This window comes from Saccopteryx bilineata, chromosome 4 (assembly GCF_036850765.1).
Source record: "Saccopteryx bilineata isolate mSacBil1 chromosome 4, mSacBil1_pri_phased_curated, whole genome shotgun sequence".
Lineage (NCBI taxonomy): Eukaryota > Metazoa > Chordata > Mammalia > Chiroptera > Emballonuridae > Saccopteryx > Saccopteryx bilineata.
Genome location: NC_089493.1, coordinates 27,514,618 through 27,542,171, shown reverse-complemented (window position 1 = coordinate 27,542,171; position 27,554 = coordinate 27,514,618). Strand labels below are relative to the sequence as shown.

The window sequence follows — 27,554 nt, the reverse complement described above, 5'->3', positions numbered from 1 at the left end:
ATGTTTTTATTTTTTGACAGCCTATTACTAGTTCACCACCCAAATGGATGGCTGAAATAGAACGTGATGACATCGACATGTTGAAAGGTAAGCTGTGCTGGTGCCCTCTAACTTTTAACCTGATGTTTATGCTTCCCACAAGTCACGTTCTTAGTTTTTCTCTCACTCTTCCCTTAAAAGTATTCTTAGCTTCAAACTGCCTACTTAAGTATTCTTACTGATAGTTCTTCATGTCTAAATGCCTTTCTTTAGTTTTACATGTGTAGAAATCCTTCTAATTTAAGACCTGCTTAAAATGATTTCTTCTGCTAAATTCCTTTAATATTACTGTTATTTTATATACAGTGTGTCCATAAAGTCATGGTGCACTTTTGACCGGTCACAGGAAAGCAACAAAAGACAATAGAAATGTGAAATCTGCACCAAATAAAAGGAAAACTCTCCCAGTTTCATACCTATTCAGTGCAGTTCGATGTGGGCTCACGCACAGATTCTTTAGGGCTCCTTAGGTAGCTATCCCATATAGCCTCTACAGACTCGTCACTGACTGATGGCCTACCAGAACTGGGTTTCTCCACCAAACTGCTGATTTCCTTCAACTGCTTATCCCACCGAGTAATGTTATTCCTACGTGGTGGCGCTTCGTTATAAACGCGCCGATATTCACGTTGCACTTTGGTCACGGATTTGAATTTAGTGAGCCACAGAACACACTGAACTTTCCTCTGTACCGTCCACATCTCGACTGACATGGCCGTGGGCTGCTCCGCTGCATACACGGTGTTACGTCATCATACGCGCATGCGCACATGCTGCCACATCATCCTACAGAAATTGGGAGGGCTTTTCTTTTATTTGGTGCAGATTTCACATTTCTATCGTCTTTTGTTGCTTTCCTGTGACAGTCAAAAGTGCACCATGACTTTACGAACACACTGTAATGCTTACAGTTAACAAAAAGCTCTCACATGAATTTTCTCATTTAATTCTCATGAAAGTCCTGTGAGTTAGGTATGATATTTAAGGTTCAAAGTTTAACTTAACTGACAGTTTTTAGAGTGAAAAATTTAAACTCTGATTTTTAAAATATTTTATTTACTGATTTGAGAGAGAGAGAAACATCGGCTTATTGTTCCAGTTATTTATGCACTCATTGGTTGATTCTTTTACGTGCCCTGACCTGGGATCAAACTCACAACCTTGGTGTATCTGGATGACATACCAACCAACTGAGCTACCTAGCCAGGATCTTAAACTTATTTTTTATTTTAAGTCTAGTCTCTTTCCACTATAACCAAGTGCTTTATTTAGGATTTACTGCCATATATTGTTGCCAGCACTATTATTAATTGACAACCGCTTAGTGGATTGTGACCTTTTATTTTTTTATTTCATTCTATCCAATCAACTTCTCTCATAAAGAAATACTATAAGTAGTGAATATTGTTGTTTGATAAATGACTTGAGACTCAACCACGAGTGGAAATTTAAATTAAAAACATTAATTTCCTTGATTTTTGCTCTACTTTATTTTTTAATCATCCTGTGATAAGCTTCATGATGATTGTGAAGTAATAGACTGACATGCAGGTAAAAATCTTGGACTCTTGAGCTTTAAGCAGCTGAACAGGTCACGAAAGTCTACTATGTATGCCAGATATTGATAATGAGCATGCCATGATAAGTGGGAGAAAATAACCCTTTATTTGATTTCAAGGATAATTCATTGTTAGATTCCTCTCCTCCAACCATGGAAATAGTAAGCCTCAAGGGCATTTCAGGTTCATCATTCTAATGTTCTAAACAGACATTTATATAATATGCCATCAGTATGCATTTTCTAAGGAAACTTTAATTTTTTTATTTATTTTTTACAGAGACAGAGAGAGAGTCAGAGAGAGGGATAGATAGGGACAGACAGACAGGAACGGAGAGAGATAAGAAGCATCAATCATTGCGACACCTTAGTTGTTCATTGATTGCTTTTTCATATGTGCCTTGACCACGGGCCTGCAGCAGACCAAGTAACCCCTTGCTCAAGTCAGCGACCTTGGGTCCAAGCTGGTGAGCTTTGCTCAAACCAGATGAGCCCGGGCTCAAGCTGGCGACCTCGGGGTCTCAAACCTGGTTCCTCCGCATCCCAGTCCGACACTCTATCCCAGGGGTCCCCAAACTACGGCCCACGGGCCGCATGCGGCCCCCTGAGGCCATTTATCCGGCCCCCGCCACACTTCTGGAAGGGGCACCTCTTTCATTGGTGGTCAGTGAGAGGAGCATAGTTCCCATTGAAATACTGGTCAGTTTGTTGATTTAAATTTACTTGTTCTTTTTTTTTTTGTATTTTTCTGAAGCTGGAAACGGGGAGAGACAGTCAGACAGACTCCCGCATGCGCCCGACCAGGATCCACCCGGCACGCCCATCAGGGGTGATGCTCTGCCCACCAGGGGGCGATGCTCTGCCCCTCCGGGGTGTCGCTCTGCCGTGACCAGAGCCACTCTAGCGCCTGGGGCAGAGGCCAAGGAGCCATCCCCAGCGCCCGGGCCATCTTTGCTCCAATGGACCCTTGGCTGCAGGAGGGGAAGAGAGAGACAGAGAGGAAGGAGGGGGTGGGGGTGGTGAAGCAAATGGGCGCTTCTCCTATGTGCCCTGGCCGGGAATCGAACCCGGGTCCCCCGCATGCCAGGCCGATGCTCTACCGCTGAGCCAACCGGCCAGGGCTACTTGTTCTTTATTTTAAATATTGTATTTGTTCCCGTTTTGTTTTTTAACTTTAAAATAAGATATGTGCAGTGTGCATAGGGATTTGTTCATAGTTGTTTTTTTTTTTATAGTCCGGCCCTCCAACGGTCTGAGGGACAGTGAACTGGCCCCCTGTGTAAAAAGTTTGGGGACCCCTGCTCTATCCACTGCACCACTGCCTGGTCAGGCAGAAACTTTAATTAAAAAAAAAAAGATTTTATTGACTGATTTTACAGAGAGGGGGGGCAGGGAGCAAGAAGTATTAACTTCTAGTTGCTTCACTTTAGCTGTACTTTGGTTACTCGTCATTGGTTACTCGTCATGTATGCCTCGACCCAGCAAGCCCAGGGTTTTGAACCAGCGACTTCAGAGTTCCAAGTTGATAATCTAACTACTGTGCCACCACAGGCCAGGCAAAACTTCACGTTTTTTATAAGGGATCATAACATTATGTTCCATATAAATTGACCTGTGTCTTAAACCTAAAAGAAATTTTGTTCTATGCTATTTAAATAAAAATCTGGGAAAGTAAATTTTTGTTTTATGTATACTGTCTTTTTATCTGGTAAACAAACATTTTTATAGGTATATGAAGAGAAAGTTTGGATTAATATTTAATTTTTGTTTTCTAAACGTAGGTTAATGGGGACAGTACATGTTTTGTCACTATTTTATTGTTAATTGAAATAATGAGGACTTACTAAAAGACAGTGGAGGCACTGTTTATTTTGCAAGACAGAGATGTCTGTAGGCTTTCTTAGTGCCATATCAGATCACAAGGTTTCATATTTTAATGGTGTATTCATCTTGTATGATAGGCAAAATGAATGTAATAAAAGGATCCTTAGGATAAAATATATCATTTGCTGTCATATTTATGCAAATTCTCCTCATAGTAGGTAGCTCATCTGAGGCATTTGCAGTAGTGGGAAAAATTCAATGGTGTGTGTGGAGGGGGGAGTTTGGGTGAGAAAAAAAATGGATTTATTTTCTACTTATTTGATAAAAATTAAGCTTGAAAACTTTTATACTCAGGATTCCCAACTCAAGTGAGTTGTTGGATGTGAGGGCGATCTGGCTATGACATCTGTCACCCCATTGATCGCCAGGGTAGATTTGGCTGATCTGGCTGGCTGGTGGGGGTCCCCTTCCTCCCTCACCGCTCCATGTGTGTCCCTCCCGAAGCTGCGCACCCAGTAGAAGAGGACGACCTTCTCAGATAGATGAGAAGACTGTTCTTTGGTCAAGGGTATATGAGTAGCTGCGCTCCCCTGCTAGAACCTCCAAACAAGTCTCAAGTGGGTTGTTAGTAAAGAGCAGTGGAAAGAAATGGTATTGAAATAAATGATTCTGTTTCAGAGCTGGGGAGTCTCACTACAGCTAATTTGATGGAGAAGGTACGAGGCCTACAGAACCTGGCCTATCAGCTGGGGCTGGATGAGTGTGAGTACCCAGATCACATTGATTCAGAGTTGCCTGTTGTGTATTTCATGATGAGTTCTAGCTGTAATACAGAAGGTAACTAACTTTATTACATTTTAGGATGGTAAAAAGTCATTGTAATCTAAAATGTGCCTTTTATGATAGAGTGTACTAGAATGATTATTGTTACAAGGTAACAGTTATTTTCCTATATACAATAAAAGTATATTGGAAACCCTTTCAGTTTTAAGTGATGGACTGTTTAATCAAACTAGCTTAAGCAAAAGAGGAACTTTATTAGTTCACATAAATCAAAATTCCAGGAGTAGAAATAGCTTTGAGGATATCTAGATTCATGACTCTTAATGATGTCACTGGAATTTGCTTTTGCTTTGCATCTCAAGGCTTTGTTCCACTCATGCATTAGTTTTATTCTTTGCTGCTGCAGACAGCATTTTCTGTTCCAGGACTGGGGAAGGTGGCCAAAAGGAGCTCTAATTTATTTGTCTTTAAATTTTGTGATCACCAAAGAAAGAATATCTTTTCTGAACATTCCAAAAGAAAGGTCCTGGGGAGGACTCTGTTTCATCTTGGCTCACAGATCTATCCTGGAACTTAGTCCTTTCAGCTAGGTGACATGGAGCACTCTAATACAGTGGTAGTCAACCTGGTCCCTACCGCCCACTAGTGGGCATTCCAGCTTTCATGGTGGGCGGTAGTGGAGCAACCAAAGTATAAATAAAAGGATAGATTTAACTATAGTAAGTTGTTTTATAAAGATTTATTCTGCCAAACTTAGTGAAAATTCAACATAAAGTACTTGGTAAGTATTATTATATGCTTTTAACTTGCTGTAACTCTGCTTTATAAAAAATTTATAAAGTAAAGTTACTTCCCTACTTTATAAATGACCATTACTGTGGTACTGGTGGGCGGTTAGAAAATTTTACTACTAACAGAGATACAAAAGTGGGCGGTAGGTATAAAAAGGTTGACTACCCCTGCTCTAATAGATCAGGCCTGGGTCCCAGCTGCAGATGCAGATTGACAGGCTTAGCCCAACTCAGATAACATAGGATGGGAGGGAACAATTGGTTCCTCCGAGAAAAAAGGGATATATAAATATAATCTGCTACCATGAGTAATGTTTTAGAAGATCTCACTTAGTCCTGCCTCTTCTTCATTCTTTTATTTTAAAATTATTTCTTTATAAAGTGTATCTCTTCCCATATTGTATCCACAATAAAACTAGAAGAGGAATTGTAGAAAATTTTCACTTGGTAATTGAAAGAGGTACTCAACATAAATACAGTGGTTAGAACTTTGTTCTCAGTAAGTGCCTTTATATTGATAAATCCACAACATGGAGAGGCTACTATCGCTTATAACTTTCTTCAAAAATGCAAGTTTTGTACTGATTAGAGAATGGATTAGAGCAATCCTAAAAAATTTTATAAATTATTTTTCTTGTTTATAAAACATCATTGATTTAAGTTACTACCAAATCCAACATTTAATTTTAAAATTTAATTTAAAGCTTATGATTTTTGACCAATAGTCATCACTTCCTTAGCCCTTTTTATCTTTTTTAAAATTTCCATTATTGTGATTAAAAATTGGCTTTCTTTTACCAAGAAAAGTTTTTTGAATCACTTCATGAATCAAGGAGCAGAGAACAAGCTGCTTTGAATATGGTTGCTAGGCAGTCTGCTAGTTTCACTCATTGTGACCTAATTCTCCTCTGTGTACTGGTTGTTTATTTCTAGTGATTAAAGTTTATGTCTCAGTAAAATTACTAATTACTGGGTATGTCACAGACCTCCAGGGTTTATAATGAAAGGACAAATCTGTGATTATTAAATTCATGAATGCAAGGCTTGTATAGTGTAGAAATTGATTGTTTCTAGCTCTGGGTAATAAATGCTGTAGTGATCATAATGATCAGTCCTTTATCTTTGTCAATTTCTTTTTAAGATTTTAATTATTGATTTTAGAGAGAGAAGTGGGGGGAGGAGCAGGAAGCATCAACTTGTATATAGTTGCTTCTGCTTCTCGTATGTGCCTTGACTGGCATGCCTGGAGTTTTGAACCAGGAACCTCAGCATTCTAGATTGATGCCTGCTGTCCACTGTGCCACCACAGGTCATGCTCTCTGTCCATTTTTTTTTCTTTTTTTCCAAGTGAGAGGAGGGGAGATAGACAGACTCCCGCATGTACCTCCACCAAGATCCACCTGGTAACCCCAGTCTTGGGCTGATGCTTTGCCCATCTGGGCCCCTGCTTGCAACCTAGCTATTTTTAGAGCCTCAGGCAGAGGCTCCAGGGAGCCATCCTCATCCCCTGTGCTGATGCTCTCAAACCAATCGAGTCATGACTGTGGGAGGGGAAGAGAGTGGGGGAAGGGGCGGAGAAGCAGATGGTCACTTTTCCTTTGTGCCCTTACCAGGAATCGAATCCTGGACATCCACATACCAGGCAGATGCTCTACCACCAAGTCAGCCTGCCAGAACCTCAATTTTTTTATGAAATAAATTTTATGCTCAGTGTATCAAGAAGATGCTGTATTACCAAATGTATTGATCAACAGTGTTATCTCTAGTTAGTTATAGTTAAAATTGCTGTATTTTCACTGAAAAGTTTTTTTTGCTTTCCTGCTGAGAAAGATAATAAAGTGAATTTTATTGTACTACTTTTTATCATGGAAAAATTTTAAGCATATACCAAGGTAGAGAGACTAAAATAATGACCTCATGTAGTCACAACCCAGCTTCAATAGTCAATGTGGCCAATCTCTTTTACTTATACTCCCATGATTATTTTATTTATTTACTTTTTGTATTTTCCTGAAGTTAGAAACGGAGAGGCAGTCAGACAGACTCCTGCATGCACCTGACCGGGATCCACTCGGCATGCCCACCAGGGGGCGATGCTCTATTGCAATCAGAGCCATTCTAGCGCCTGAGGCAGAGGCCACAGAGCCATCCTCAGCGCCCGGGCCAACTTTGCTCCAATGGAGCCTTGGCTGCGGGAGGGGAAGGAGAGGGGGAAGGGTGGAGAAGCAGATGGGCGCTTCTTCTGTGTGCCCTGGCTGGGAATCAAACCCTGGACTCCTGCACGCCAGGCCGACGCTCTACCACTGAGTTAACCGGCCAGGGCCCCATGATTATTTTAAAGCAAATCTCAGGTATTGTGTTACCTCACTGTCAAATAACTTCATATGTGATTCCAAAAAACAAGGACTCACCTTTCTTTTTAAAAAAAAAACTGGGCCCTGGTTGGCTCAGTGGTAGAGTGTCAGACCAGCGTGTAGAAGTCCCAGGTTCGATTTCTGACCAGGGCACACAGGAGAAGCCCCCATCTGCTTCTCCTCTTTTCCCCCTCGCCTTTCTCTCTATCTCTCTTCCCCTCCTGCAGCCAAGGCTCCACTGGAGCAAAGTTGGCCCCGGCACTAAGGATGGCTCCATGGCCTCCGCCTCAAGTGCTAGAATGGCTCTGGTTGCAGCAGAGCTATGGCCCAGAGGGATGGAGCATCACCCGGTGGTGGGCATGCCGGGTGGATCCCAGTTGAGCACATGCTGTCTGCCCCCTTTCTCATTTCGGAAAAATACCCCCCCCCCCAAAATATATATATGACAACAATTCTGTTATTATACTTAAAAAATTTTAACAAACTTAATATTATCAAATAGCCAATGAGGATTCAGGTTTCCCTGGTTAACTCATGATTGTCTTTATACAGCTAGTTTGTTTGAAGCAGCGTCTAAATAAGGTTTATATACCATATTTGGTTGACATGTCTCTTGTCTCTTTTAATCTGTCATAGTTCTACCTCCCTTTTATTTTCCCTCGCCATTTATTAAGCCTAGTTGGTTGTTCTGTTCAATTTTCCATATTCTCAATTTTGTTGTTTACATGCCTGTGGCAGTGCTCAGTATGGTCATATGCCTGGTAGTTAGATCTAGAAGCTTGCATAATAGATACAGGCTTGATTTTTATTTTGGCAAGAATATTTCATGAACAGAGTTGTATACATTCATCGGAAGGTTTATTATATCAGTTTGTCTCTTTTGTGATGTTAAGATGATTTGATAAAGGTATTGTTAGTCTGATCTATTACTTATTGTAAAATTCCCCATCAGCCTTATATCCAGAAGTTTAGCAGCCTTTGATAACTGCCTAGCTCCACTATTTTATTATAGGTTGCAAAATGGTAATATTCTAATTATGCCATTCTTATTAGCTAGAATTTTTTTTGTGATAGTCTTTATCTTATAAATTATATATTATTACCTTAAAGCTGTTTTTACTGAATATCTCTTAATCAGTTTTTAGAATGAGTGAGTTCCCTAAACATTAATAAAAAATATATATTTTAATGGTTTTCCTCTGAATCAGAAACTTGGTATGGTTTAGTTTTACTTTTAATCTGTACAGTAAAACTATTATTACTGTTAAGTGTATTTCTAAAATTTAAGGCTTTGAAGGTGGCAGGATTTGAAGTTACCTAATTCGTCATCTTAAGCACTGAACCAAAATTCTGTTACAGAGACGCTCATTTCTGCCAGATAAGTTCCATGAGTGCAGCTGAGATTTAAAAAAAATATTTTCTAGTTCAAAATTCAGCCTTATTTAAACTTCTGTAGCAATGCTTTGCAACTGATTGTCATTTTTTTTCATCATAAGGAATTAGCTGACATAGAAATAGTTTTTAAATTTACAATTGGAATTACATTGTTATGTATCAGACTTCTTAGATACAGCCTCTCTTTGTTTTTTGGTGTATAGTGTATTTGCATAAAAACAAGATCTTTTATTTTGTCCTTATAGTTATTCATTTACTCTAGGGGTTGACATTTACATGATATCCTAATCTGGTATTTCGATGTCTCAATCCTCTTTCCTGTATTAATTGAGAGAATGACATGGATGAAAAATAAGCAGTAGAAACTGATGAATCCCCAAGGACTGGTGATCCTGTTTTCATGCAAATATCTGCACTGATAAAGATGATGGAAAGAAAAAAAATGCAAAAAATATTTGTCCTCAAAACATGATTATTTGTCTCTTCCCTAGAGCATTGTTAAATGTTAGTATAGAAATAATGTGAACCTCTAAGGCTGATAGTAACTAGATTGTGCTTTTGAAAGATAAACCCTGCTCTCTGATTTGGTACATCATTATGTCTCAGATAACTGTTTTGGTGTGCAGATTTAGAGATGCAGTAATATTTTGTATAGGAATTTACAGCTTCTTATGATTGGGGCCTGGCTTGATTTGAGCAGTTAATTTATATGAAATTCCCATGAAATATACAGAAATACAAAAAATTGTAAACTGCCTTATCGTGTAAAGAATTGCATTTGTGTTACTTCTACAAGTTCAGTGTCCTTCCTGTTGTGCTGGAACTATTATAGTCACCTTTTAACTGGTCTCTGTGCCTCTCACTACATCCCAGTCCGCATGTTTGCCACTATCAGATTAATTTTTCTAAAGTATCATCTCTTCTGTTTGTTCTTTGCTCATAAGTCATTAGTAGTTCTTCATTTCCCAATGATCCCATGCTTAAGTTGGCAACCCCACACTCAAGCTGTCAACCCCGCACTCAATCCAGCAACCCTGCACTCAAGCTGACAACCCCAGGGTTTCAGACCTGGGTCCTCAGCATACCAGGCCAACACTCTCTCCAGGGTGCCACTGCCTGGTCAGGCCAGATTTATTCTTTTGCTCATGGATATCCAGTTGTTCCAGCACCATATTTTGAAAAGACTGTTCTCTTTCTACTGAATTGAACCCTGGGCTTCAAGCCAGCAACCATGAGATCATGTCAATGATCCTATGCTCAGGCTAGCAACCCCATGCTCAAGCCAATGACCTCAGGGTTTTGAACCTGTCACCTCAGCATCCCAGGACTATGCTTATCAACTGTGCCACCACTGGTCAGGCTATTGTGGCATTCTTGTAAAAAAAAAAATCAATAAATCATAAATGTGAGGGTTTATTTCTGGACTTTTAATTCTGTCCCACTGGTCCATATTTCTTTTCTATGTCAGTACCTCACCATCTTGATTTCTATAGTTTTGTAGTAAGTTTTGAAATTGGGATGCGTGAGTTTTCCAGCTTTGTTCTTTTTTGAGATTGTTTTGGCTCTCTGGAACCCTTGAATTTCCACAGGAATTTTAACTTGTCAATTATTTTAAAGAAGTCAGCTGGGATTTTGATAGGGATTTCACTTAACATCTAAATCAGCTTGAGAAGTATTGCCATCTTAATAATATTAAAGTAATTCTTGAATGTAGTATGTCTTTCTCTTTCCTTATAGCTTCTTTAGTTTCTTTCAACAATATTTTGTAGTTGTCAAAGTATAAATTTTATACTTTTAGTTATTAAAAATTATTCATAAGTATTTTTTTGATGTGTTATAAATGAAATTGTCTTTTTTTATTTCAAAAGTTAGGTTTTATGGGAGACTGTAGGTCACAGAGCAGTCTCACCAATAATGTAACATCTACAATTGAAATTTAAAAAAACAGGAAAGTATAAATATATATATTGATGTAATGTATTATGTAATACAAACATTTTTGCTATCTTTTAATTTCCAAAGCATACTCATTCACATTTGACTGACTGATAGTACATAAACATTGTTTTACAATAGGCCAAGACATCTGTATTATCGTGATTATACAAACATAGATGCAAAATAGTGTTAAGACTTTTTTGCCTGAAATTGCTGAACTAAGTGTCTGTGCTTATATTGTTTAAATCACTTTGTTCCCATTGCATCCTTCTGAGTGAAATATATTCAATCTGTCCTTTTCATATTCCCCTCTCTTGTGAAAGGCATAACTATCTAGTCACACAGGCCAAATATTCTCCTTCATCATACCCTTTCAACCTTTGTTTCTCACGCACTCATAAACTAATTACTAAAGAAAAAGGGGCCTTGACCTCTTCTTTAGTAACTAATTTATTTGTGCCATGAGACGAAAATGGTTGTATTTAGTCAAGGGCACTGACCTTAGTAATTAGTGTGTGTTTGTGCCATGAAAAAAAAAGGTTGAAAATCACTGCTACCCTCTAGTTACCAAGTGCTAACAAGACATTTTCCTATTAAATAAATCTCTCTGGAATTGATCTCTTCTCTTTTAGAGTTTCCTTTTGTGAGTCCATTTCTTCATAAGTCTGACATGTGAGATTTTAATTGCTGTACCCCAGTTTTCTATTCTTCGGTCAGTGGTAACAGCTCCAGGTCTGTTTGCTTTTGTAGTTCTTGTATCATAGTCATGGTCTTGTTGAAAGTAGCACAAATGCAGCTCTTAGTCACTTTCTGCTCATCAGCCATTGGCTTAAAGCATGAATGAAAAGTTTGATATCAAGAATTTATTGCTGACAATTCTGGCAAGAGTGTAACTGGATTTTTCTTGCCTGTTGAATCGGATGATTAGTCTTGATTTCATATTCCAGCCTGTATAGAATGTAATCCAGATCAAAGTCACCTTTCTGGAACAGCAATTTCAGGTTATCAACCTCCTCCTCCATGTTGAATAGTTCTGAAATTGTTTTCTTAATTTGATTTTCAGTTTTCTCATTGCTACTGTAGAGAAATGCAATTATTTTTGTATATGCATGTTATGTCCTGCAACTTAACTCATTTATTAATTCAAATTGTGTTTTAATAGATTACATAAGATTTTCAACACGTATACTGAATTAGGTCTTCTGCACATAGAGAGGTAGTTTTACTTCATTTCCAATCTGAATCTATTTTATTTTCCTGCTTAATTGCCCTGGCTAGTAAGTCCAGTACAGTGTTGAATAGAAGTGACGAGAGTGGACGTCCTTGTTCTACTTCCTAATTTTAGGGAGAAAGCATTAAATATAATATTACTTGTGGGTAATTTGTAGATGCCTTTTGTCAGGTTAAAGAATTTATCTTTGTTGAGTATTCATCATAAAGAGGTATTGAATTTGATATATTTTTTCTTAATTACACTTTACCATATACTGGAAAATAAGTAAAAATCTCAATTTAATTTATACTCATTTACTTGGATTGGTTTGAAATAACTTTGGTACTATAAAGAAAAAAGATTAGCTAAGAAGTTATTAAGTAAATAAAATTGTACTGAAGAAGCATTATGAAATTTAGCTTATTTTGATATAAGGAGGTGCTTCTGCTAATTTATAGTCTAATCTTATATGTTTCATTTAGCAGTTTCATTAGAACTCTTACTTGGCTAAATTTGCTCACCATAGTTTTTTAAAAGAAACATTTTATTGTAAACAGATTGAAATTTTCCCATTTAAACTCAATACTTCATCACAGTAATCTATCTACATTGATGAAGTTGTTTACACCAGAAACTATTTGATCCAACTTTCTTTGGTCATGGTACCAAAGTAAAACTTCAGCTTCAAGCTAGCCCATGATATAGTAGACTTCTCCACCCTCTAAGTATTTGAATTTTGAAAGAGTAGCTATTTATATTTAGAAATCTAGATACAATTCTAAAGAATATTTAGGCCTTTTAATTTTTTTATTTTAATCTATGAAGGAGGGCAAGGAGAAAATAATTGGGACTCTTATGTCCTGAATATTCTTCATGGTGGTTTGACATCAGAGTTATTTGTCTGGCTTACTTTATAATATCTGTTCAGTCCTACCTCTGTGTCTAATATTGTAGTTAAAACTTAAATTGAAGCCCTGGCCGGTTGGCTCAGTGGTAGAGCGTCGGCCTGGCGTACAGGAGTCCCGGGTTCGATTCCCGGCCAGAGCACCCAGGAGAGGCACCCATCTGCTTCTCCACCCCTCCCCCTCTCCTTCCTCTCTGTCTCTCTCTTCCCCTCCCACAGCCAAGGCTCCATTGGAGCAAAGTTGGCCCGGGCACTGAGGATGGCTCCATGGCCTCTGCCTCAGGCGCTAGAATGGCTTTGGTTGCAACAGAGCAGCGCCCCAGATGGGCAGAGCATCGCCCCCTGGTGGGCATGCTGGGTGGATCCTGGTCGGGTGCATGTGGGAGTCTGTCTGACTGCCTCCCTGTTTCCAACTTCAGAAAATTACAAAAAAACAAAAACAAAAAAAACCCTTAAATTGAGTGCACTTGACAGATTGAAAAGAAAAATCATCTAGCCTTTCACCTCTAGATGGCAGCACGAGTCTTACTGTACTAGTTTTTCCTCTACCTATATCTCTTGAACTGCATTTCTGATTTAGGTAAAAAATTCTTGTGACTTTACCAGACTACTTGCCTAATTTTGTTGATGCATTTGCTTGATTTTTAGCTTTTTGTTTTTCTTTTCATTTCTCCATCTTTTTTTTCCAAACAATTACTTTCTTAAGCAATATATATTCTTGATTCTCAGAGCCCTTTTATTTCTCTATTGTCAGAAATAACATTTTGCTTTTGATTAAAGAGATTGGTAGATAAAAATTCTCAAAATGTGGTAGTTTAATTCCTTAACTTCTGTATCTGAATAAAAGACCCTCAAGTGAGTTCAGTAGTCTTATCTCAACTTGTTCTGTTCTTTGACTCTGCTGGTTATTTTGTGATATCAGACAATGCCTTATTAAATGAAAGCAGAAATGTTAGCTAAAATTGATAAAATAAACTTGAACTAAGTCCTTCAAGAAGGATTTAATTATTTCAACATAGAGCTTTCAAATATTTAGCCATTTTGAGTGATGAGATAATAGTGAAAGAATGAAGCATTCAAATCAGCAATTATTTGAGTGCCTATTTCCTGCAAGGCTCTGTAAGGGCTATGAAAATGAATAAGACATAATTACTGCCCTTGTACAGATTAAAATCTAGTAGGAAAGAGAGATAAGACAATTAAGTAAATGATTTCTAATAGAAGGTAGAGGAGTACAAAGAACTGGGGATAGGGAAGAAGAGGGCAATTACATTAGATTGTTGTAGGAATGGCAGATAAGTTTCATTTTGTACGTCAGCATGGATTGATGAGTAAGGATTGCCTAGGTCTGTTTAATTGAGAAGGATTTGGGATTCAGAAGTCAATTAGTGTCTGCTATGGACAAGGGAAAGGGGTGTGGTAGTATTTGCTATTTCTGGATCATTGGAAATACACCTTAAGGAACACATAGGATTTTTTTTAATTGATTGATTTTTAGAGAGAGAGGAAAGGAGAGAGGGAAGCGAGGACGAGAGGGAGAGAGAGAGAAGCATTCATTTTGTTGTTTCACTTAGTTGTGCATTCATTGGCTGCTTGCCATATGTGCCCTGACTGGGAATCAAACCTACAACTTTGGTGTTTTGGGACAACACTCTTAACTGACTGAGCTAACCAGCCAAGGCCGAAAACATAGGCTTTTGATGGGTGGAAATGGGAATCATTCTAGGTAGAATGAAAAGAGAAAAAGGTGGAGTTTGAAAGAACTGCTGTGTTCAGGTAACAGTGTGAGTGATCTAATCTGATCCTTAAGGAGCCCAGCTTATATTAGGGGGTTTAAGCACTAACACTAGGAGGGAGATAGGTACCAGACTGGGAAGGGCCTTGAACTCTAGTGGGTGAGGAGTTAGACTCACAGGTAAGAAGGAACATGTGAAATGCCTTTCAAATGTCTTAAAGACTATAACATTAACTATATACTGTATTCACTGTAGATAGTTTATGAGACACTTTAGTAAAAGAGAGTTTACCACAAATCTGTTTATTGTAAAGATAAAGAAGCCTGACTAGTGGTGGTGCACTATAGAGTGTTGACCTGGGATTCTGAAGCCCCAGGTTCAAAACTCCAAGGTCACTGGCTTGAGTGCAGGGTCACCGGCTTGAGTGTGGGATCATCAAGATGTTCCCATGGTTGCTGGCTTGAGCGCAAGGTCTCTGGCTTGAGCCAGTTCAGGCATATATTAGAAGCAATCAATGAATAACTAAAGTGCTGTAACTACAAGTTAATGCTTCTCATCCCCTTTTCTTCCCATCTCCCACTGCTAAAAAAAAGAAAGATAAAGATGAAAATAAAATGTTGAGCCCAATCTCTTTCTCCTACTGCAACATTCCACCACAGTGGTCATTATATGTATTGTAATGGCTCTTCTCTAAATTAAGTACTCCTTACCATGCTTTAAAAGAAGAAGAAGCCTGACCAGGCAGTGGCACAGTGGATGGAGCGTCGGACTGGGATGCGGAGGACCCAGGTTCGATACCCTGAGGTTGCCAGCTTGAGCACAGGCTCATCTGGTTTGAGCAAAGCTCACCAGCTTGGACCCAAGGTCGCTGGCTCGAGCAAGGGGTTACTTGGTCTGCCCACGGTCAAGGCACATATGAGAAAGCAATCAATGAACAATTAAGGTGTCGCAATGAAAAATTGATGATTGATGCTTCTCATCTCTCTCTGTTTATGTGTGTCTGTCCCTTTCTATCCCTCTCTCTGACTCTCTGTCTCTGTAAGAAAAAAAAGAAAAAGAAGAAGAAAAAAGTAAAAATCTAGCATTACCACTAAGAGATAACCATTGACCTTGTCCCCTTATGTATGGATATATACTTACATTTCTGTGTGCCCACATAAATACACAGACATGCTTTTTAACATTAAATGCGACTAAAGTCTGTGTATATAGTTTTAGCTTGTACATTTTTTTTTTTATAGAGACAGAGAGTCAGAGAGAGGGATAGACAGGGACAGACAGACAGGAACGGAGAGATGAGAAGCATCAATCATTAGTTTTTTATTGCACGTTGCAACACCTTAGTTGTTCATTGATTGCCTTGACCGCGGTCCTTCAGCAGACCGAGTAACCCCTTGCTTGAGCCAGCGACCTTGGGTCTAAGCCAGTGAGCTTTTGCTCAAACCAGATGAGCCCGCGCTCAAGCTGGCGACCTTGGGGTCTCGAACCTGGGTCCTCTGCATCCCAGTCAGGCTAGCTTGTACATTTTTAAAATGAATTCTATTGTAAGCATTTTTCTGTGTCATTAGAAATTCTACCACTGAAGATTTCTGAATAGGGAAGCCACAGACCTTTAAGAAGCATTAGTGCATAGGATGGAAGGGAATGGTAGAGACAAGAGGTTGGATGCTATTGTGGGATTCCAGCAAGAATTGAGGGCTTAAATGAATGGGGCACTGAGAATAGGAAGAAGTGCACTGACAGTAGATGTTTCAGGTGTATCATTTTCAGGACTAGGTCGGTAACTGGGTCAGTCTTAGGGAGAGAGTAAACTGAAATTAAGAGTTTATCTTTTGAGCCTGGTTAATGACAAGGAAGTCAGAAGGAAGAGAGAGGTTTGTTTAAAGAAAAATATTACCTAATTCTTTTACATTTAGGTAGATACCTTAATTTTCATAGAAATAAGTAGAAGCTAGAAGCCATTAGTATAGGTTAATGTTATTAATAGAATTAAAGCAATACTCTTGTCAAGTTTAGTTATATCACGTTGGCAACAAGGTAATGTTTTAGATAGTTATTTTTTTCTCAGGAAAATGAATTTGTGAGAACAAAATACCCATAACTTCTGCAGTGGATTTGTGAGTCCCTATACTCCTTGGCAGATTAGTAAACCTCTAAATTGAATAAATTACTTTGATACAGTTTCCTTACATAATAGTACTTTTTCATTCAGTTACCTACCTGTAGCTATTCAGGAAATTGTTATGGCCTTTGTGTATAGTAGCCGATCAAATCTTTGTTAACTGGAAAAAAATTTTGGAAGTTTAAATTTGAAGTAATAGTAATTGGCCTAAAATATTTGATGTGGATGCATCTATTAATTAATGGCGCTATTTGGGCTATATCAGCATCAGGGTAAACTCCTTCTCGGAGTGAAGACTGCATTTTACACCTAGTTGGATATTTGTAGGATCTCTAATGGGGGATAAAATATACTACCAAATTGTCTGCCAGAAAGGCACTATCTACCCTATATCCTTGCTAACACCAAGTATTATAACTTTTAAAAGTCATTGCCAACATGATAGGCAAAATATTAATATTTCATTTTAATGTTAATTTCTGCACTTGTGAAAATGAAAAATATTTTTTATGTTTCTTGACCATGTCTATTGACAAGGACTGGAATTGAAGAACATACAAATTTAAATTATTTTAACCTAAAAAATAAAGCCAGAGAACCTGATTAAAAAGCAACCTAAAGTGTTTTAATTTGTATTTCTCAAATGTCAAATGAAACTTACTTTTGTTTTCTGTTTTGCATACTATCTCCGCATTGTCATTAGCGTGGTATCCTATTTAGGTAGTAATACAGTATAAAATCTAGAAATCCCAGTTTGAAGGGATCAAGGTTATTTCTCATAATTAGAAATTGTCAATTTAGCCTTAAGTATTTTGTTTTTAAAAATATATTAGGATAATGGGAAATAAAACATGCCATTAGTTCTCATTTCTCCCTTGGTTAACAAATTAGGATACACAAAGCCTCAAATTACCTTTAAGGCCTATAAGCATTTATATCTTTTATCCATTAGTTAAGTTATTTCATAAACCCAACATTGCCTCTGATATGGCTTTACACACAAAGAGGATTTTGCCATAAACTGCCTGCAGTGTTTTATTCCCTTCTGAACTTTGGGGGCAGGGGGTAAGGATAGAGGAGAAAGCAGGCAGGCATAAATTAATTTGGATGGGATTTGGTTCAAAGTAGCATTCTGCGTAATTCTACAAAATATATGATAGGTACGAAGATGTACATAGCAAGACAATTTAAAATTCAACATCAGAGGAATAACCAAGTGAATTGTGGTACATGCATATAGTAGACGACAATGTAGCCATTAAATATGTTAAAGCATTAAAGAGCATTTAATGACAGAAGAATGCTCATTATATGAAAGGATAATTGCAAGTGAAAAAAATTACAAAATCATCAATTTGTTTTGGTTTAAGAGGATGGGCATAAACAAATGACTGGAAGGAAATATATTAGTATGTTTCAATGGCTATCTTGAGGGATTCTTTTTTGTCTTTAAAACTTTCTGAATTTTCCAGTTGTCAATAATGAACACATTCTTTTCTGTTGAGTAGGAAAAACTGTCTAAAAGTAAAGAAAAATTATATACCTAAAAATAAAATCAGTTACTTGAAAAATCTACCTCCTAATTTCCTATGTAGATAAATTTTCAACTCTTTTATGGACTGTTTCTAAATAAAAATGCCTAGATACGTTAATAACAATTGATCATTTTAAGCAAGTGATAAATAGCAAGGTGAAAGTTAATGATACTTCATTTTCCATCCTTAGCATGTTCTTCCAGAAGTAGAAATTTGGGAACAAAAGGAGTAGTAAGCTGTTGGGTCAGGGACCAGAGATGGTTTACTGGGTGAAAGAGACATCTTTTTATCAGCAAATGTTGGCCAAGATTTTTTCAGCCATTCTTCCCTGTGGTTGGACAACTAACTACTCAGTAGGAGCAAAGAACCATTTAGCGTATCTGTCCGTCTTAAATAAAACTGCAACTGTTTGGTTGAGAAGTAAAATGGACCTCATAAATTTTCCCTTTTTGGCTTAGAACAGGGGTCCCCAAACTACGACCCGCAGGCCACATGCGGCCCCCTGAGGCCATTTATCCGGCCCCCGCTTCCAGAAGGGGCACTTCTTTCATTGGTGGTCAGTGAGAGGAGCATAGTTCCCATTGAAATACTGGTCAGTTTGTTGATTTAAATTTACTTGTTCTTTATTTTAAATACTGTATTTGTTTCCATTTTGTTTTTTTACTTCAAAATAAGATATGTGCAGTGTGTATAGGAATTTGTTCATAGTTTTTTTATAGTCCGGCCCTCCAACGGTCTGAGGGACAGTGAACTGGCCCCCTCTGTAAAAAGTTTGGGGACCCCTGGCTTAGAATATGGCTTGTTTGTTATGACAAAGAGGAGAACCAAATAATTGCAATAGGTGTGCATAGGAGTAGTTTCTTTGCAAGGTTTGGGTATAAGAATGACTGTTTCTGCTCCTAGGAAAATAAATTGGCATTTTCTGATTTTTTTGTTTATTTATTAATTTAGATTTTTTGTTTGTTGGTATTTTTCTGAAGTTGGAAACGGGGAGGCAGTCAGACAGACTCCCGCATGTGCCTGACTGGGATCCACCCGGCACGCCCACCAGGGGGCGATGCTCTGCCCATCTGGGGCATTGCTCTGTTGCAACCAGAGCCATTCTAGCGCCTGAGGCAGAGGCCATAGAGCCATCCTCAGCGCCTGGGCCAACTTTGCTCCAATGGAGCCTTGGCTGCGGGAAGGGAAGAGAGAGACAGAGAGGAAGGAGAGGGGGAGGGGTGGAGAAGCAGATGGGTGCTTCTCCTGTGTGCCCTGGTCGGGAATCGAACCCTGGACTCCTGCATGCCAGGCCGACGCTCTACCACTGAGCCAACCAGCCAGGGCTTAATTTAGTTTTTGATGTTCTAGAGATTTCAAAAATTCCTAAGTGGTTTTAAATGTAATGTCAGTTCCTTATTTTTTTTAGTTCTTTACACTAGTTTGTGTTAGCAAAATGATCTGGGAGGTGGTGATATGGCATGGATGATGACAAATACTTTGCTATTGGAACCCTAGAAAAATAATGAGTTTCGATATGTAGAAGCGAAGTATCTCTAATCTTAAAATCTAAAGTAAAAGCTTAGCAAAAATTACTAATATTTGGTATAACTGTAAAAGATTTGAGAACTATAATAGAAAGAAAGGAATGATTTTTTTTAATTTATTCATTTTAGAAAGGAGAGAGAGAGGAAGAGAAGAGAGAGACAGAGAGAGAGAAGGGGGAGGAGCAGGAAGCATCAACTCCCATATGTGCCTTGACCAGGCAAGCCCAGGGTTTTGAACCGGCAACCTCAGCATTTCCAGGTCGACGCTTTATCCACTGCGCCACCACAGGTCAGGCCAGAAAGGAATGATTTTTAAAAGGAAGAACTATTACATCTGATTAACTCTTTTACAGAAGAACACATTTAAAAATTTACTGGATGATAGTGAGAAAATCCTTTGAGAACAGAGCTGAATCTGACAGGCTGAAGTTCTGGATATGGAATGCAAAGAAGAAAGAGCTAAAATGAGACTTTAGATGATATATAAAAGTATTCTACTATTCCATTATTTTTGTTCTTTAATAAACTTTTAGCCCTGGCTGGTTGGCTCAGTGGTAGAGCATTGGCCTGGTGTGTGGATGTCCCAGGTTTGATTCCTGGTCAGGGCACACAGGAGAAGCACCCATCTGCTTCTCCACCCTTCCTCCTCTCGCTTCTCTCTCTCTCTCTTTCTCTTTCTGTCCTGCAGACATGGCTCGATTGGAGTGAATTGGCCCCCGGTGCTGAGGATAGCTCCATGGTCTCTCCTCAGGCACTAAGAAGAGCTCAGTTGCTGAGCAACGGAGCAACGCCCCAGATGGGCAAATCATCACCCCCTAGTGGGCTTTCCAGGTGGTTCCCAGTTGGGGCACATGCGGGAGTCTGTCTCTCTGCCTTCCTTCCTCTCACTGAATAAAATAAAAAAATAAATAAAATAAACTTTAAAAATTTAAGTACAATGTACATAAAGAAAAGTACACAAATTATAACGTACACCTCAGTGAATTTTTTTTTCCTCAGTGAATTTTTGTAAAATTGATATTCCCATGAAAGTGTGACCCAGACCAGATCAAGAAATAAAACTTTTCCACCTGACCAGGTAGTAGCACAGTGAATAGAGTATTGGCCTGGGATGCTGAGACCCAGGTTTGAAACACCGAGGTCACCGGCTTGAGCATGGGCTCATCAGCTTACCAGCTTGAGTGTGGGATCTTAGACATGACCTCCTGGTCGCTAGCTTGAGCAAGGGGTCACTGGCTTGGCTGGCAGCCTCCCCCCCCCCCTCCCCCCCCCCGCCATTAAGGCACATATGATAAAGCAATCAACGAACAACTAAGGTGCTGCAATTGTGTTGATGCTTCTCATCTCTCTCCCTTCCTGTCTGTCTCTCTCTCAAAAAAAAAGAACTTTTTAAATATACTAAGCCTCCTTTAGGACCCTCCCTTTCCCCAAAAGCAAGCTCTATTGTTGCTTACAATACCATAAAGGGATTTTGCTTATTTTTTAAATTTATGTAAATGAATCACAAATTATGTGCTCTTGTTTGGGGCTTCTTTGCCTCAACATTTTAATTAGGACATTTTTTCATGTTGAGTGATTCATTTTATTTTATTTTATTTTTTCTAAACTTTTATTAATTTTTAGAGAGGAGAGAGAGAGAAAGAAAGAAGGGGGAAGGAGGAGCAGGAAGCATCAACTCCCATATGTGCCTTGACCAGGCAAGCCCAGGGTTTTGAACCAGCGACCTCAGCGTTCCAGTTCTACGCTTTATCCACTGCACCACCACTGGTCAGGCAAGAGTGATTCATTGTAAATGTTACCATTTATCATTTGAAAATCCTTGGAAAATCACTCTTTATGAAAAACCAATGCATCTGGTTTTTTGAGAACTTAATTTTTTTGTTTGTTAAAATTTATTGATTGATTTGAGAGAGATGGAAACAACATAGATCTGTTTCCTGTATGTGCCGTGACCATGGATCGAACCAACAACCTTTGCATATCAGGGCAATGCTCTAAGCAGCAGAGCGACCAGACCAGGGCAAACCAAAGCATCTTTATTTGTTTGTTGACTAACTTAGGGACTATATGATAAAAGAACTTGGCATAATGAGCTAACAGCCCAATTGATGCATATAATTATTTTAGAATTGGAAAGGAACGAATAAGAAAGATTTTATTCTCACATAAATAATTAAAACTTTGTACCATCTAATTATAAAAACAGAAGACAGATCTTTTTGTATGTGTATGAAAACCATTATATCTAGTGATATAAGGAGTATATAGTGAATTGATAATATGGAATGGAAACAGCAGATCTAAGCACTGGAGAATTATTAGAATAGAGAAAAGTTGTTTGACTGGGATGGGGAAACTACAGGGAATTATACCAGAGTCATTGATTTCAGTTGGATTACTAATGACTTAGATAAGTGATGTTATAGACTTTACAGGTTGACCTGGAATGGAAAATCCAGCCTGTACAGTAGATTATTTTTTAGAAACAGTTGTACCTACTAGATGTGTTTCTTCTGAGGAGCAGGGTTTTTTGTGGTTTTCTTTTAGATTGTTGTTGGGTAAACAAATGGTTTTTAAGTTTGCTCAGTTGTGTTGGGGCACTGCCATGTGTGTATAGCCCATGGAATGCTGCCGGTGCTTGCCCTCATGGTGGCAGATTGCCTTCCTGCTTGGAAGGGGCTATTGTTTCCTGGAGAAAGGTTTTTTCCCCCAGCCTGTTTTGCTAGAGAGTGCATGAGGTGGGGTGGGGGGTGCTGCTGAGAGGCTTGGGAGCCCTGATTTCTGGCTGATTTGTTTGGCTGGGCAGTGCTGTTTTGCATGTAGGGGCCTGGGAGTTTGGGAGAGCCCAGAGTGGGAAAGGAAAATGGTCTTTCCTGTCTGTTTGCTCATCCGCCGTTAGGAGACTTGAATAAACGAAATGGCCCACCATTTTCTGGCTTCACTGTTCCTTTACCATCTGCCCAAATCCAGTGAGAATTGCATGGTCACGGCGAGGGCCACTGGCCCTATAATTGTTGTCTTTTCTTCTTTTTTTTTTTAGTGAGGAGAGAGAAGGGAGGGAGGAAGGAGCAGGAAGCATCAACTCCCATATGTTCCTTGGCCAGGCAAGTCCATGATTACCACCCAGTGACCTCAGCATTCTAGATCAACACTTTACCTATTTGTCCCAGTAGAACCCAAGCTCTAGGTTGATCAGGTGTCCCCCATTCGACTTCCTCGCACAGTGGGACACTCCTGCTTAACAGCTGGGCTGGCAACCTCTTTGAGACTACTCTTGAGGTGGCTATGAGGATGCTCCTTACCAATGCCGAGACCTACTGCCACTGGAGGAAAGACACAACCGACACACAAGTTAGTTGTAAGAATCACACAGGCAGTTTATTATTCACAAATCCTTTCGGGGTGCCTGGGTACAGCTTAAGGGGGTTCCTGTTGGCGTGCTCCGGTGTGCCCCTCTTGGCTGCCTTTGGTCAGAGCAGCATGGAGACAGTCCAAGTCAACGTTGGAGTCTGGGCGCTACCGCAGCAGGGGGCCCCTCAGCTTTAGTACCTTTTTGGCCAACGCATTCTAACAGGTGTCAATCTACAGGATTTTCACCTCAAATCACCTTTTTGGGAGTTCCTCACAGGGAGCCCTTTTTATGTTAATTTACTAAATGTTACATCAAGTCGCTTTTAAGGTGTTCCTAGGGAAGCTCTTGTTTATGTTCACCTACAGAGTTATGACATCAAGCCACCTCTTATTTATATATAACTTCACACACACACTAACTGGGCCCTGTGTGAAAGACAGTCTGTTTATCATATCTGTACACACTATATTAATTCCTATCCAGATGGCATAACTTTATTTAATTTCTTTAATTGCTTTTAATATTATGTCTTAATCATTTCTATATATTTTCCATATTTTTCTATAGTTCTATATATTTAATTACTATAACATTATATTACTGCAACACTGTTGCTCCACCACAGGTCAGGCTTGAGGAACAGTTTTAAACATTTAATAGAAAAAATTGGCCCTGGGGGTTGCTGGGTGGATACCTGTTGGGGCGCATGCAGGAGTCGGTCTCTCTATTTCCCCTCCTCTCACTTAAAAAAAACAAAATTAACTTCATGGGAATTGGAGCTACATCTTGTGAAAATGAAAGTGTCTAATTCCTAGTCAACTGGAAAGGAAAGCCAGTTAAAAGAGCTTGTTTGGGAATCTTTGTTGTGAATATTTAGTTAATCACTATAGCCCTATATGTAATTTTCAGTAACTTACTGTATCATAGTTTTTCTTTTTCAGTTCATAGACTCTTCTTGGAAGTGAATACATTGTAACTAATGTAAAACATCTGAGCAGTAATTTAAAATTCCTATTTCATGGATCTGAAACATCCCCTGGGAGATGAGTATAATTGTTGGTATCACTGTGGACATTTGAGGAGTTTTTAAAAAAGATTTTATTTATTGATTTTAGAGAGAGGAGAAAGAGAGAAAGAGCAAGGGTTGGGGTGAGGAGCAGGAAGAATCGACTTGTAGTAGTTGCTTTTCATACATGCCTTGACCAGGCAAGCTGGGTTTTTAACTGGCAACCTCCGCATTCCACGTCAATGCCCCATCCACTATGCCACCACAGGTCAGGAGAGGTTTGTTTTTAAGAGATTCTTGAGGAAGTCAGATCCAAGGATTGTATCATATATAATTGATAGGTTGAAAAGCTTAAGTTTGTCTGGCTTTAAAAAGCTTTGAGCCCAGCCAGGCGGTGGCGCAGTGGATAGAGCGTCAGCCTGGGATGCTGAGGACCCAGGTTCAAAACCCTGAGATCACCAGTTTGAGCATAGGATCATCTGGCTTGAGTGCGGGGTCTCTGGTTGGAGCATGGGATTATAGATATGACCCCAAGGTTGCTGGCTTGAGCCCAAAGGTTGCTGGCTTGAAGCCTAAGGTCGCTGGCTTGAGCAAGGGGTCACTGGCTCGGCTAGAGCCACCCAACGCTCATATGAGAAAGCAATCAATGAACAACTGAGGTGCCACATGAAGAATTGATGCTTCTCATCTCTCTCCCTTCCTGTCTGTCTGTCCCTATCTGTCCCTTTCTATGTTTCTCTGTTTCTGTCTCTCTCGCTCAAAATAAAAGAAAAAAAAAGCTTTGGAAGGATGTATACTGTCTTATTGTAGTGAGCAACTTGTGAGAATTGCTTTATCAAGTATGGCTTAAGAAATACCTCTGGGTAACTGAGGTTAATAGAGAGAAATGATGACCTGAGTGTGATATAAGAGAAAGGACAATTATCTGGAGATAAGTAGGTAAATAGGAGACAGATGATAAATAGCCAATGGGAAAGCATAATACAATGATTAAGAGCTTGGGTTCTAGAGTCATACAACTTTATTATCTCAATATACCACTTAGGTTAGTTACTTACTTTTCTAAGCCCTAGATTCTTGATTTATGAAATGAGGATGAACATCTTAGAGCAGTGGTTCACAAACATTTTAGTGTCAGGACATTTTTAATTTTTTTAATGTTTATTTTATTGATTTGAGAGAGAGAGAGAGAGAGGAACATCAATCTGTTCCTGTATGTGCCCAGACCAGAGATTGAACCAGCAACCTCTGTGCTTTGGGACGATGCTCTAACCAACTGAGCTATCCAGCCAGGGCTAATTTTTTTTTTTTTATGTCAAGATTTCTTTACACTGAAAATTAATGGTGACCCCAAAGAACTCTTATTTTTGTGGGTTATACCAATACTTACTGTTTTAGAAATCACAATAGAAATAAACCAACTGCATGTTACATAAATAACATTTTTATGATGAATAATATTTTCTAAAAAAATGTTGAGAAGTGGCATTTTTTACATTTTTTCAAATTCTTTTCATGTCTGGCTTGACAAAAAGCTACATTTTAATTCTCCTTTCAATATGTAATATCTTTTGTTAGTCTTTAGAAAACAACTGTTTGCTTATGAGAGAATGGGTGAAAAAGGTATCTTAATATTGTACATACAGTTTTGAACTCACGAATCCTCTGAAATGGGCTTAATGATCCCCAGGATCCCCAGTGATTTCTTGACCACACTTTGAGAAGTTACTTTAGAGCAGTGGTCCCCAACCTTTTTTGGGCTACGGACCGACTTAATGTCAGAAAATATTTTCATGTGCCGGCCTTTAGGATGGGACAGATAAATGTATCACGTAACCGAGACAAATGTCAAGAGTGAGTCTTAGACGGATGTAACAGAGGGAATCTGGTCATTTTTTAAAAATAAAACATCGTTCAGACTTAAATATAAATAAAACAGAAGTAATGTAAGTTATTTATTCTTACTCTGTGGACCGGTACCAAATGGCCCATGGACCAGTACCAGTCCGTGGCCCGGGGGTTGGGGACCACTGCTTTAGAGTATTAATTATTTTGATGACTTGATACAATATTATTTATAAAACCTTGGCATAGTGTCAGCACTTAAGAAGTTTAAAGATTACTAACTGTTATTATCATGGGCAGCCTATAAGAAATGTTAAGCATAGTAGGCATGTGATCATATATTCTTTTTTTTTTTTTAATTTAATTTAATTTAATTTTTTTTACAGAGACAGAGAGTGAGTCAGAGAGAGGGATAGACAGGGACAGACAGGAACGGAGAGAGATGAGAAGCATCAATCATTAGCTTTTCATTGCGCATTGCAACACCTTAGTTGTTCATTGATTGCTTTCTCATATGTGCCTTGACCACGGGCCTTCAGCAGACTGAGCAACCCCTTGCTGGAGCCAGCAATCTTGGGTCCAAGCTGGTGAGCCTTGCTCAAACCAGATGAGCCCGCACTCAAGCTGGCGACCTCGGGATCTCGAACCTGGGTCCTTCCGCATCCCAGTCCGATGCTCTATCCACTGCACCACCGCCTGGTCAGGCGTGATCATATATTCTTAAAAAGATCACTTTGCCAACAAAGTAGAAGATGGATTGGTTATAAAAGGAATGAAGGTGGTAACAGAGACAAGTCAGATTTCTTCAGCAAGCCAAACAAAAATGGTAAGCCCTTGAACTAAGATAGTAGAAGTGGAAATGTAAAATAAGGGATGGACTCTAGAAATCTGGGAGGTAAGATAGAAAGTCTTAGAGACTGATTGGATGTTTTGGGGTTGGGGAGTTCTAGATAGTAAGAATAATGAATCAAGAGGGACTCTCAGGTTTCTAGCTTGTAAATAGAAGAACAGCATCTTTGAGAAGAAAGATTGGGGAGTTCTGGTGTAAGGATATCTAGTAGTTGTAGGCTATCGAGGTGGATATATTGAGGAAATAGTTGGATATATGAATCTAGTGCATCGGAAGTAGCGTTAAAGCCATGGGTGGAAAGGAGATCATCCTGAGAGAATATGTAACATTAAAACAGAACCCTGATGTGGTAAGCAGCCTCTAAGATGGTCTGCTGTGAGTGTAAAGTGCTTAGCATAGGTCTGAGGAAAGCAAGTAAATTATAATGCTGATGATACAACTATATACATATTTTATGTCAAAGACTATAAGAACAAGCAATACTGCTTATTTAGCTGAAAATAAATGTTTGAGTCATAGCATTTTATATATGTATTTTTAAGAGTTAAATGAGTCTTTTTGCCATTATAAAACAATATATACTCATAGAAAATATAAAGATATGCCAACTGTAACTGAAAAATAAAAATATAAAAAAGCAAAATAATTCATCCCAAATTACAGGATCCCAAAATAGTAGTCACTTTTAACATTTTGAACACTCCTCCAAATCCTGCAAATATTCTCTTCTCAGAGATACTACATAGAGAAAGGGAGGGGGAGAGAAAGAGAGAAAAGCATCAG

At 38.9% G+C, this 27,554-nt stretch overlaps 1 protein-coding gene and 1 pseudogene across 1 annotated transcript in view; one reads left to right on the top strand and one right to left on the bottom strand.

The window, feature by feature from the left end:
* The window catches only part of LIN52 (lin-52 DREAM MuvB core complex component), a 123,824-nt gene that overhangs the window by 13,602 nt on the left and 82,668 nt on the right, over nucleotides 1–27,554 (top strand). Inside the window, exons 4-5 of the mRNA XM_066277735.1 lie at nucleotides 21–87; nucleotides 4,100–4,183. Coding sequence (XP_066133832.1) covers nucleotides 21–87; nucleotides 4,100–4,183 — 151 coding nt within the window. The remainder of the gene's footprint in view (nucleotides 1–20; nucleotides 88–4,099; nucleotides 4,184–27,554) is intronic.
* LOC136336348 (spindle and kinetochore-associated protein 2 pseudogene) lies at nucleotides 11,340–11,704 on the bottom strand (annotated as a pseudogene).